General features: G+C 60.4%; 1 protein-coding gene across 3 annotated transcripts in view; it reads left to right on the top strand.

Moving 5' to 3' along the window:
* HDAC7 (histone deacetylase 7) overlaps positions 1-12,286 on the top strand; it is a 36,857-nt gene that overhangs the window by 18,927 nt on the left and 5,644 nt on the right. For 2 of the 3 annotated variants that reach the window (XR_011144833.1, XM_068972042.1), the window contains exons 3-20: positions 884-1,071; positions 1,170-1,260; positions 1,586-1,697; positions 2,488-2,603; positions 2,776-2,901; positions 3,239-3,330; positions 3,518-3,613; positions 3,745-3,925; positions 4,110-4,306; positions 4,531-4,704; positions 5,864-6,083; positions 7,609-7,742; positions 7,895-8,015; positions 8,273-8,322; positions 9,501-9,608; positions 10,481-10,536; positions 10,727-10,814; positions 12,148-12,267. Coding sequence is in view for 2 of the 3 variants with exons in the window: in XM_068972042.1 (XP_068828143.1) it covers positions 884-1,071; positions 1,170-1,260; positions 1,586-1,697; positions 2,488-2,603; positions 2,776-2,901; positions 3,239-3,330; positions 3,518-3,613; positions 3,745-3,925; positions 4,110-4,306; positions 4,531-4,704; positions 5,864-6,083; positions 7,609-7,742; positions 7,895-8,015; positions 8,273-8,322; positions 9,501-9,608; positions 10,481-10,536; positions 10,727-10,814; positions 12,148-12,267 (2,270 nt within the window). In the remaining variant the exon portion in view is untranslated. The remainder of the gene's footprint in view (positions 1-883; positions 1,072-1,169; positions 1,261-1,585; positions 1,698-2,487; positions 2,604-2,775; positions 2,902-3,238; positions 3,331-3,517; positions 3,614-3,744; positions 3,926-4,109; positions 4,307-4,530; positions 4,705-5,863; positions 6,084-7,608; positions 7,743-7,894; positions 8,016-8,272; positions 8,323-9,500; positions 9,609-10,480; positions 10,537-10,726; positions 10,815-12,147; positions 12,268-12,286) is intronic. The other variant, XM_068972043.1, reaches the window with a different exon arrangement.

Below are 12,286 nucleotides of genomic sequence, written 5' to 3' on the forward strand. Positions count from 1 at the left end.
TTAGCTGAAGGAAGCCTCTCTGAAAAAGTTCCTCAGCTTGTGTGCTCTCACCTGCTCCCAGCCCCACCTGCGACCTCTTTTCTAGGATAACTGGGAATGTCTGGCTGCTGAGCGCAGCCTGGCCTAGCTGGCGGTGCTGCCATGGGACCTAGTCTGGCAACTGGTTATATATAGCCCCTGCGTCCATGGCCTTGGCACGGTGCTCCTGGCGTGGGCACAAGGGACACTCGAGGCACTGAAGCTGCCGTCCTTGCCATGCCCCACCCGGAGCTGGCGTGAGGGTACCTAGGAGCTCCCTGGGCACATGGGCTGTGCAGGCCTAGGGTGCTGGCCAGGGCTGGCTGTGGGTTTGAGGCACCTCTTTATCCTGTGGCCTGGGATAAAGTAGGGAGGATGGCGCTGAGGGCCTGGGGTGCCCTTTGGGCTTGGAGGCAGAACAAAGGGAACCGCCTGTCCTATTGCTGTTTTTGAGATCAGTTTATCAGAGGGCATGTCTGTCCAATCCTCCTCCAGGGGGGAAGAAGGGAAGGAGAGGTCAGGGTCCAGGATGTATCACTAAAGGGTCCTCAGTCCATTCCTAAATCCCACAGCCCCCAACCGTGGCCTGGAGAGGCAATATATTTAGTAGAAAACTACGCTTGGGGTCAAAAGGCTCAGCTCACCACCACCGGCGATAGACTAAGGCCATGGTGTATGTGACCTCCTTTCTCTCGGGTGAAACAGAATTGAAAATACCTACCTGGCAGGACCGTGCTGAGGGCCCCCAAGGGAAAGGCCCCTGGAGGGTGTTGTGCCTTGTCAAGTGAGGCTGAAGGAGGCTGATTAGGTAACCGCTCACCTGCGGGCCTTTCCCGCTCCCCCTGCCCTCTCTGTGCGCCCTCAGGCTGGCCCAGGCCCCGCGCAGACACGCCAGGCCCTCAGCCCCAGCCCATGGACCTGCGGGTGGGCCAGCGGCCCGCGGTGGATGCCCCGCCGGAGCCCACACTGCTGGCCCTGCAGCACCCCCAGCGCCTCCACCACCACCTCTTCTTGGCGGGCCTGCAGCCCCAGCGCTCGGCAGAGCCCATGCGGGTAAAGCTAAAGCTCCCACGAAGCCTCGAGCCCAGACCCGGCCCCGCCCTCCCTTCAGCCTCCACCTCTGTCCTCAACTCCGCGCCCCCTCCCCACAGCTCTCAATGGACACGCCGATGCCCGAGCTGCAGATGGGGCAGCAGGAACAAGAGCTGCGGCAGCTTCTCAATAAGGACAAGAGCAAGCGAAGTAAGGGTGGAAGCCTCCCCCGGCGTGTCCACGGCCCTCTGTGTTGCGGGGGGAGGAGGATGCCAGGCAGGGGCATCCCTGCCTCAGTCGGGGTCTCTGCCTGCCAGGCACTGCGGGTGAACGCGGGAGGAGGTGAAGGGAACCCGCGGGCTTCACAGAAGGGATGTAGCCTCAGGCTTGACTGCTGCATGAAGGGCCCCTGGGAAGCCTAGTGGGGGGTGGGGGGTGCGGCGGGGGGCGTGATCAGGGCAACGGGCAGAAAATATTCCAGGGAGGCCACCCACCCATCCACCCCCCACACCACTCATGATTTCTGCCCCTGCAGGTGCCGTAGCCAGCAGTGTGGTCAAGCAGAAGCTGGCAGAGGTGATTCTGAAGAAACAACAGGCGGCCCTAGAGAGAACGGTTCATCCTAATAGCCCCAGCGTTCCCTACAGGTAACTCCCTCTCCGCCCCGCCTCCTTGTGTCCTTGCCACGCCCCCCTCCGGATGTCCGCCAATGAGCACACAGCATACGCAGACCGCTGCTCTCAGGTGCCCTTCACCTAATCCTCACCCCTCACCTCTAATCCTAGTGCCTCTCCGACCCTCTCTCCCAGCTGATACCTGCTCTCCTCTGGCCTTTAATTATCTCGCCTCACCCCGCCTGAGGCCCTTCTTCCCTACAAGCCTTTCCTCCCCCCACATACACTCTCTCACGCACACCACGCTGGCTTTCTCCTCTGTATTTTCCCCTAAGCACAGAAATATCCAGATTCCTAGAACAGCTTCCTCCCTTTGTGTCTGGGACCCTGGCTCCTAAGGACAGATCAGGATGGGTGGCCCAGTACTGCCCCCTGGAGATGACCCCTGTTCCTACTGGCCATGCACTCCGCCTGGCCCTGCTGGCTGCTGCCACTCCAGCATGCCTGCATCCTAAGTCGCTTCAGTCGTGTCCGACTCTTTGTGACCCCATGGACTGTAGCCCGCCAGGCTCCTCTGTCCATGGGATTCTCCAGGCAAGAATACTGGAGTAGGTTGCCGTGCCCACCTCCAGGGCACCTTGCCAACCCAGGAATCGAACCCACATCTCATGTCTCCTGCATTGGCAGGAGGGTTCTTTACCACTAGCGCCACCTGGGAAGCCCCGCTGCCTCCCCCGGCAGGTCCCAAAGGGTGGAAGGAGATGGCTGCTACGCCTCTGGGCATCCCTGCCCCTCTGAAGCAGCCTTGGTGCTCACTCCGCAGAACTCTCGAGCCCTTGGAGACGGAGGGAGCTGCCCGTTCCATGCTCGGCAGCTTCCTGCCTCCTGTCCCCAGCCTGCCTTGCGACCCCCCCGAGCACTTCCCTCTGCGCAAGACAGGTGCGTGGACAGGCCAGCAGGGATCTCCAAAGGGGCTAAGGGGGGAAGAGCCTTGGGGGAGGGTCAGGGAGGGGGTACTGCCTTCTCCTGTCTGTCTCAGAGAAGGTTGGAAGGGAAGGCTTAGGGCAGAGACGGGGTGGGCGTGCACCGAGTGATCCCGGCGCTCCTGCAGTCTCCGAGCCCAACCTGAAGCTGCGCTACAAGCCCAAGAAGTCCCTGGAGCGGAGGAAGAACCCGCTACTGCGGAAGGAGAGCGCCCCTCCCAGCCTCCGTCGGCGGCCAGCAGAGACCCTTGGCGGTGAGGCCCGGCAGGGTGGGTGGGTGCCGGGCAGGCCTGGTGCCCTCCCCCAGGGCTCCGGTGGGTGGTTGTCACAGGGTGCCCTACACACTTGCCAGGGGTGAGTTGGGGCAGAACCCAGCTCCTGCTCCATTGGCTAATCTGACGTCTGCCCAAAAGAAGGGGCATCTTAAAAAAACCAAGTGTTCAGAAGTGCTGGAGGCTGGTGATGGCCTTCCTGTCCTGCTGGGAAGAAAGCAGGAAGCAGAGCCCACCCACTGCGGAAGGGGCTTGTTCCTGGCCCCCTCCTAGCCACTCTTGGCTCCTAACTGAGCACCCCCCTCTCCCCAACCCTCAGACTCCTCCCCTAGTAGTAGCAGCACGCCGGCATCAGGGTGCAGCTCCCCCAACGACAGCGAGCATGGCCCCAACCCCGTCCTGGGCTCCGAGGTAAGGCCTTGGCAGGCTGGGCGCCCCGGGGCATCTCTGGGGCTCGGCGGCCCTCAGCAGGCAGCCCGGCCAAGCTGGGGCTTCAGCATCTGGGCAGCCCCAGCCCAAGCCTCGGGGGGGCTCCGGGGAACGTGTGCCTGGGGGTGGAGGTCTGGAACCGGTGACCCCTGCCCTGCTCCCGTGGCAGGCGCACTTGGGCCAGCGGCTGCGGCTGCAGGAGACCTCTCTGGCCCCGCTCGCCTTGCTGCCCACAATCACACTGGGGCTGCCTGCCCCTGCCAGGGTGAGTGGCTGAGGCGCCCTCCCCCAAACACCCGAGATCTCTCCATCCCTTCTCCTACACCCCGCCCCTGGCCTTCACTGTCCTCCCCTCCGGGGTCTTCTCGCCAGTGATGTTCCCCCACTCTCCCCCAGGCTGATGGTGACCGCAGGACCCATGCGACTCTGGGCCCTCGGGGCCCAGTCCTGGGGAACCCCCATGCTCACCTCTTCCTGCCCCATGGCCTGGAGCCCGAGGCTGGGGGCCCCCTGCCCTCTCGCCTGCAGCCCATTCTCCTCCTGGATCCCTCAGTGTCTCACACCCCTCTGCTGACTGGTGAGTCCCAGCTTCTCCAGAAGGGCTGGATCCCAGTACCCTGCCGAGGCCCAAGCATGGCCAGGGTCCCGTCCTCCTGTGCGTCTTGCTGCTGAGTCCCTGGCTCGCCTCACCCCCCAACCCTGGCTTCCCTCCACTCTTCCTTGTGGTCCCCTCCTTATGCCCCCCACCCCATTCTTTCCAGTGCCCGGGCTTGGGCCACTGCCCTTCCACTTTGCCCAGTCCTTACTGACCACCGAGCGGCCCTCTGGATCAGGCCTCCACCGGCCACTGAGCCGGACCCGCTCAGAGCCCCTGCCCCCAAGCGCCACTGCCCCCTCACTGCTGGGCCCCCTGCAGCCCCACCTGGAACGGCTCAAACCTCACGTCCAGCTGATCAAGGTGAGGGGAACGGGGTAGGGGAGGCAGTGAGGGGTGGCTGAACTGGGGCTGAAAGAAGGGAGACTCAGGAGGGGCAGGGCCAGAGAGGGGATGTGTGGGGCCCAGGGCTGTGTGACCACTAGAGTCCCAGCGGGATGCAGCACGATCTGGCCCCGACCACCACTCCCCACCTCACGCCCTGTGCCAAAGCAAGTCTCCTCAGTAGTCATTTCCCCCACCCCCAGAGGTCAGCCAAGCCGAGTGAGAAGCCCCGACTGCGGCAGATACCCTCAGCTGAGGACCTCGAGACGGACAGTGGGAGCGTGGGGCCGCTGCGGGATGATGGCCTGGAACATAGGGAGTCCAGTCATGGGCAGCAGGAGGCCAGAGGCCCTGTTTCTCTCCAGCAGCACCAGCAGGTATGGTCGGGCCCAGGGGCCTCTTGGAAGGTAGAGTCAGGAGACTCTGGGGCCTGGAAATGGTGGAAGGGAGGGATATGGGATCAGTGCAGGGGACAACTCTAGGACCATGGTTCCTCTGCCAAACCCACACTGAGGTACAGACAGACACACACGCAGGCATACATGCATTCACACACATGCATACGTGCATTCATACACACATACATGTGCGTGCACCTCCAGCAGCCTTCCAGCCTCAGGGTGAAGCCATGTGCCTTTCCACTGGTGAGACTGGCACATGGAGCCCCACGCACCCCCGCTCTAGGACTTCCCCCCGTGACTGTTAGTACTGTTTCCAGAAAGGTGCTAGGGCAGGAGATGGGGCAGAGCCGGGCTTGGCCCTTCAGCTGCACGAGTCAAGCCGTGGAGTCTTCATTTGCTGGGGCTCATGTAACAAGTACTACAAAATGTGTGCCTGAAACAGCAGGTGTTCCTTTCCCCACAGTTCTGGAGGCTAGAGGTCTGAAACCGGGGTGTTGGTGGGTTGGCTCCCTCTGAGCCCTGTGAAGGAAGGCCTCTTCCCTCGGCTTGTGGACGGCCGCCTTCTCCCTGGGTCTGCACGTTGTCTTCTGTCCACGTCTGTATGCCGACTTCCCCTGTTTATAAGGACAAGAATCATATTGGAGCTTACCCTGATGACCTCATTTTAACTTGAGTACCTCTGTGAAAACCCTGTCTCCGATCAGGTCACGTTCTGAGGGGACTGGGTGTCCCATCCTAAATACAAGGTGGGAAGGGACACAGCTCAGCCCATAAGATGTGGTAACAGTGCACAGAGTGCGGCGGCTCACACAGGCCCCTGTGTCCTCAGGCAGTGGGTAGTCCTCGGAGACCAGGAGGAGATCCTGGTCAGAGCCAACCTGAGGCCCCTCACCCTAGTTCTGGTGTTGGAGTCTCAAGGGCTCAGGGAGTGCTGGTGGAATGGGGTGGTCAGTTTGGGCTGCAGATCTTTGGGGGAGTATATGGGCAGGGAGCTCAGAGACTCAACGCCCAGCTGGGCGGCAGGGTCAGAGGCTTCTGCAGAAGAGGGGCCTGACGGGAAGTTTCTTGGCTGTGGGCAGAGGCGAATGGAGCAGGGTCTGAGAACCTAGAGCCTGAGGCCCCCTGTGTCCCTCAGGTGTTCCTCTGGGAGCAGCAGCGGCTGGCTGGGCGGCTCCCCCGAGGAGCCACTGGAGACTCCATGCTGCTTCCCCTGGCCCCGGGCAGTCACCGGCCCCTGTCCAGGGCTCAGTCGTCCCCGGCCGCACCTGCCTCGCTGCCGACCCCAGAGCCCGCCAGCCAGGCCCGTATCCTGCCCAGCTCAGAGACCCCTGCCCGGACCCTGCCCTTCACCACGGGTAAGGCTTGGATTAGAGGGCAGGAGGAGGAGGCCGGGGCACATGGGGGCTCGGAGGGGATTCCATAATTCCCTGTGTCATAATTCACTCTGGACATGTTTCGAGAGCACAGAGCCCTTTCTTAGTCTGAGGAGGTCTACTCAGTGTCCCATGGAGCAGGTGGTTGTATCCATGTTACAGTTAAGGAGACCCAGGCTCGGGAAATCAAGGGGACAGCTGGCTGGCAGTCAGGCCAGGCTAAGAATTCAGGTCTCCTGACAATTAATTCAGGCCTTTCAGAAATTACACTGTTGCTCTGCTTGTGAGAAGAACTCACGAGCATTTTAGAAATTTGAAAAATAATAGAAAAGCATAAGAACGGGAAAAAAACCACCAGCCAGGGGACTTCCTTGGTGATACGGTGGCTAGGACTCCATGCTCTCAGTGCAGGGGCCCCAGGTCCGATCTTTAGGGAACTAGACCCCACATGCTGCAACTAAGAATTCACACGCTGCAGGCCACAATGAAGACCTGGTGCAGCCAAATCAATAAATATTAAAAAAGGAAAGAAAAAAATGCAGGTGTGACCTTTAAATTCATAAAAAAAATCACGAGCCAGTATCCCATCACCCAGCGGCAACCCCTCATAAATGCTGCCGTATTTCAGGCCAGTCTTCGTTCTAGCCACACGTATAAATCCCATAGACACTACGTTTTGTGGCTACATTTTATACGCTATTCACTTTACACATTATGAATACTTTGTGATATAATCAACCTTTAAAAGCGAGATTTTAAAAAGTAATGATTTTATCTGTTATTTTTGGCTGTCCTGGGTCTTCACTGCTGTGCAGGCTTTTCCCTAGCTGCAGTGAGTGGAGGTTGCTCCCCAGTTGCAGTGTGTGGGTTTTCCATGCAGTGGGTTCTGTTGCTGTGGAGCACAGGCTCAGCAGTTCTGGCACATGCGCTCAGTTGCTCCTTGGCATGTGGGATCTTCCCGGACCAAGGACCAAACCCATGTCTCCTGCATTGGCAGGCAGATTCGTGACCACTGAGCCACCAGGGAAGCCCTGAAAATGAGAATTTATAGTGTGTCATCATAGTATTTTAGTGTAAACGTTTCTTACTGGTCGAGCAGTTAGGTGGTTATTCATTTTCCCCCATTTGAATTTCCCCGAAGCCACATCTGTCTTGTCACATGGCCCGGTGTCTCTGTGGGCTTCCCAGCTCCCAGGTCTGGGGCTCCTATTTGGGTCATCATATCCAGGCGAGCCCCCAGCCTCAGGCCTCCCTTTGTTAGGCTCCAAGCTCTTGAGGTTACGGTCCTTGGGCCACATGAGGAAGGTCAGTGAGTCGGGAAGACAGTAGTATGTGGCAGTTGTGTAGGTGGGGGCTGGGGGGTATGTGGGTGAGGTGCCCGAGGCTGCCTGGGTAAGGAGCTAGGGGTGTGTGTGCAGGCGCCAAGGGGTAGGACGGGACATGGGGGACTGTGTGGGGTGTGTCTGGGGCTCCCCGGGGCCCTGACCCCTGAGCCCACTCCCCGCAGGGCTGGTCTATGACTCGGTGATGCTGAAGCACCAGTGCTCCTGCGGGGACAACAGCAGGCACCCGGAGCACGCGGGCCGTATCCAGAGCATCTGGTCCCGGCTGCTGGAACGGGGGCTCCGGAGCCAGTGTGAGGTGAGGAGGCAGGTGGGGGCTTTGGGGTTAGAGTGCATGAGGGCTGTGGGAGGGAAGGAGCTAGGAGGGCCTGGAGCCGGTCTGGGTGGTGGGAATGGCAGGAGAGGGCTGCCCAAAGCAGAGGCTCAGGGGCTCTGTGGGTCCTTCCTCAGTCTCTCCGGGGCCGGAAGGCCTCCCTGGAGGAGCTGCAGTCGGTGCACTCTGAGCGGCACGTACTCCTCTACGGCACCAACCCGCTCAGCCGCCTCAAACTGGACAATGGGAAGCTGGCAGGTAGGGGCCCCCAGACTCCCCCCCCGCCCCACGCCACTGGCTCACCCAGCCCGAGCATCCTCCTGTGCTCTAGTCTTCGCGCCATAGAGCTCGTCCCTTCAGCATCCAGGGATCCCTGTGCTGCCCCTGGTTCCTCTGCTGCCCACCTCCATCCCTCCCTGCCAGCCGTTCCCAGCCCTTTTCTCAGGGACCCCCTGCTCCGGGCTGGGCCAGAGGCTGAGCGGGTTCAGTTCATGCACCTGGGCCTCTCCCTGCAGGCCTCCTGGCACAGCGGATGTTCGTGATGCTGCCTTGTGGCGGCGTTGGGGTAAGTGTGCAGGCTCTCCAGACCTCCTCCCTCCCAGGTCCCCCAGGCCCAGCCCCTGCCTGCTTGTTTCGGTGGTCCTGCCGGGCCCAGTGGGCCGGGGCTTTCCCCTAGTGCCCCCTCTGCTGGCTAGAAGCTCCTCGTTGGTGGGTGTGTCCTCCTGAGTGTAGAGCCCCTTGCCTTGCACTTCGAAGGCCTCTGGTGGAGGTTGAGGAGGCTGAGAGAGCAGGGCTGAGCCTGGGGCTTGGGCTCATCTCCCTCTGAGAGCACGCTGGCCTCCAGGCCACCCGGCCCGGGGCTGTGGGGTGCCTCTGGCATCCTTGGAGACCCAGGCATGTCCCTCCGATGCCCTAGCTTTCCCTGCTCCTTCTCACTCTGCCTGGGGACTTCTGCCTCCTGGCAGTGCCCTTCCTCACTTCAAAATGTCCCCGTGGTGGTTTCCTGGCCGGGCATGTGGAGCAGGGGACAGAGGCCTAGTCCTGGAGGGATGGGAACTGTCTCTGGGAGGCTGTGTGGGAGCCGGTCAGCGCCCTGTTCACAACTTCCCATTTCTTGCCACTTTCTGATTTTTCCAACTGTTGTTGCTTCTGTTTTCTCCTCCCTCCTCTCCCTCTCTGTCTCTGTCTTTCTCTCTTTCTCCAGCCTCTTGCGACTCTCTCTGCCTTCCTCGCCTCTCTCGGTCCGCCTCGCCCTCCCCATCTCCCCATCACGCCTCCCGGCCCCTCCCTAGCCTTGAGGCCCAGGGACTGGGTTTGGGGGGCCTCCCAGCCTGGGCTAGGGGCCCTGAGTGGAAGACAGTGGTGCAGACGGCCCCTCGAGCTCCGACCATCCCGAGGGCCTGAGCAGAGTCAGCGGGGGCTTAAAACCCCCTCCAGGCCCAAACCCCAAGTCCCGCCCAGGTAACGCCATGCCCCCTCCTCTGACTAGGGGGGCAGGCGCGCTGCTACCAGCAGAGTGCTGGCCAGGTGCGGGCTGGTGATGTGGACTGAAGCTGGGAAGAAGCTGTGCTGGGACTGGGGGACACGGGAGGCCTTGCCTTTGGGCGGTGGGGCATGGGGGAGGCAGCCATCTGCCCAGCTCCCTGCCCCTGGGGTCCTAGCCATGGGGTGGGCACTGCCCCTGAGGCCCTGGCTCCTGTGGGAGGCCGTGGGTGAGGCGGGCCTTGACTCTGGCCCCCACAGGTGGACACTGACACCATCTGGAATGAGCTGCACTCCTCCAATGCGGCCCGCTGGGCTGCTGGCAGTGTCACCGACCTCGCCTTCAAAGTGGCCTCCCGTGAGCTAAAGGTAGGAGGCTTGAGTGGAGGGTGGATGAGTCACGGAGGAAGGAGGCAGGGAACGGGCAGCAGGGAAGGCAGACCCAGCCCCCAGCATCGCATTCCTGGAGATCACCACAGGGTTTCAGGAGGGACACCAAAAGCTCTGGGGACCCAGATGAGATCTGAATCCTAGGCTCACGTTACCTGCTGAGGAGTCAAGTCACTGGGCCCCTGGTCCTGTGGTCTCTAAGAGAGGCAGGGCCATGCTCATGCGGGGTCAGTTAACATATTTGCTGTGTGACCGCAGGCAAGTCGTGGAGCCTCTCCAGGGCCCCGTGCACTGGCAGAGTGGCCTTTTGTGATGCTGAAGTTTTACACACTGGGCTGACACCCATGCTTGTTTGCCCTGGGCTTGGCACCTTATGCGAGCTTGTGTTGAGCCCCCTCTGTTTAGGAGCTCATGGCCCAAGTCTTGGCTCTGCTATCAGGCAACTTCGCACGAGTTTTTAATATTAAATCCACCTGAGGCTCCGGGTTTCTCCTATCTGTAAACCAGATAATCACAATGTTTATCTTATGAAGATGTTATGAAGATTAGGTAACATTTACCTCAGAACGTTGTGCGAGTGAAATCCAGTGTTTACCCTGTGCTTAGCACAGTGGCAGCCACATAGATTTTGCCCAGTATAATAGCTGTTATTACAAAGTGATAACAGCCAGGAGCCCCCAGGATGGGAGTTTCTGTGTTCACGGCCTGGGGGTCAGTAGAGGGCCCCTTGGTCAGTCACACTGTCTTGTAGTCCCTTCTCAGGGGAAGAGCCTGCGGCTGGGGGATGGGTTCATGGAGGTGTGGGGCAGACAGTTGGCTGTTTGGTTGACAAGCATTCTTTCTGTTTCCAGAATGGTTTTGCTGTGGTTCGGCCCCCAGGACACCATGCAGACCATTCCACAGCCATGTAAGGCCCGGGGAGGCCTAGATGGGCTGGAGTGGGGGGCAGGCCCTCACGGCCCTCCTGTTGGGGAGGGTCCTTGGTTGGCCCCTCCTTCCTGTTAGCCTTCTGGGGCTGGGCTGGAGACAGGTGGAGCGGGAGTGGGGGTGGCACGGGGAGGGAACGGGCTGGCACGACCTCTGTCTTTTCCTCTCAGGGGCTTCTGCTTCTTCAACTCAGTGGCCATCGCCTGCCGGCAGCTGCAACAGCAGGGCAAGGCCAGCAAGATCCTCATTGTGGACTGGGTAGGTCCCAGCTCCTGGCCCCTGCAGGTCCGAGAGCCCTGTGGAAAGAGCCCGGAGCCTGGCGACCCGAGACGAGGCTTTGTGTCCCGCCTAGTTCTGCATTCGCCTTCCCGAGCCTCGGTTTCCCTGTGTGTAAACGTGGGTGCAGAGAGTGCCCCCATCACGGGGCCTTTGGGAGGCCTGGAGGAGTTGGCCTGTGGGAAGGGCTCAGCCATAACCGGCTCCCACAGGGGAGGAGCCATCTGAATGCTAACTTTGGGCCTCTGCTGGCTTCCCTCTGTAGATCTGGTCACTTCTGCTTTTCCCCTGCAGGTAGTGAGAGTGCCAATAATAGCACATAACATCAGCCTCAGTTCAGTTCAGTCGCTCAGTCGTGTCCAACTCTTTGCAACCCCGTGAACCGCAGCACACCAGGCCTCCCTGTCCATCACCAACTCCCGGAGTCCACCCAAACCCATGTCCATCGAGTCGGTGATGCCATCCAGCCATCTCATCCTCTGTCGTGCCCTTCTCCTCCTGCCCCCAATCTTTCCCAGCATCAGGGTCTTTTCCAATGAGTCAGCCCTTCTCATCCAGACACTGATGGTTTCACACATCACATATTTAATCCTGACTCTGCCCTGGTTTACAGATAAGGGAAGTCATCACAGAGGGGTTAGGTTAACCTGTACACAGCCGTACACCTTGTAAGCCCTGAGACCCGAGGCCCCTTAGCCCTGGAGCACCTGTGTTTGACCACTTCGTATTCACATCTACTTACGGGATGTTCCAGCGCAGAAGGAACAGGCCACACTTGTGCGCATGCGCAGTCCACCCTCGCGTTCCCAGGCCAAGCAGGAGCCTGGGGGCGGTGCTCGGCCCTCCTCTGAGGATGGGGCTGGGCCTCGTTGTCCTAGCCCCTCTGTAATGGAATGTGGTTTCCATCGCTTGCATCACGCCCTGACCTTGAGCAAGACGCAGTAGTAAGGGTTCCTGATGTGTGACCCTGGACTTTTCCCTCTCCTGGCACTCACCCTCCCCCAACACGTACTCTCCCTCTGGCTCTGGCTGGCCTGCCCTCGGTGCAGCTCCTCCCCTTCCGGGCCTCATGTTATCATCACCGCCACCCAGCGTGTTATGTACATATCTGTATATAACGCGGGGAGACTGAGGCTTACAAAACACCCATGGGTCCCTTGACAGTTTAACTCTAGGAGCCCCCGTGTTCTCACCCCCAGGTCTAGACTCCCGACCTTCACAATGGTCACTGACCTGGAGACCTTTCCAGCCTGTCCTAGCCCCCATCTCTCTGCTTTCAGACCTGCCCTAATCCACTGCCCATCTCCCTCCACAGGACGTTCACCATGGCAACGGCACCCAGCAGACCTTCTACCAGGACCCCAATGTGCTGTACATCTCCCTTCATCGCCATGACGACGGCAACTTCTTCCCTGGCAGTGGGGCTGTGGATGAGGTAACCCCATCTTCCGGCC

The sequence above is a fragment of the Capricornis sumatraensis genome, chromosome 4 (assembly GCF_032405125.1).
Source record: "Capricornis sumatraensis isolate serow.1 chromosome 4, serow.2, whole genome shotgun sequence".
Classification (NCBI taxonomy): Eukaryota; Metazoa; Chordata; class Mammalia; order Artiodactyla; family Bovidae; genus Capricornis; species Capricornis sumatraensis.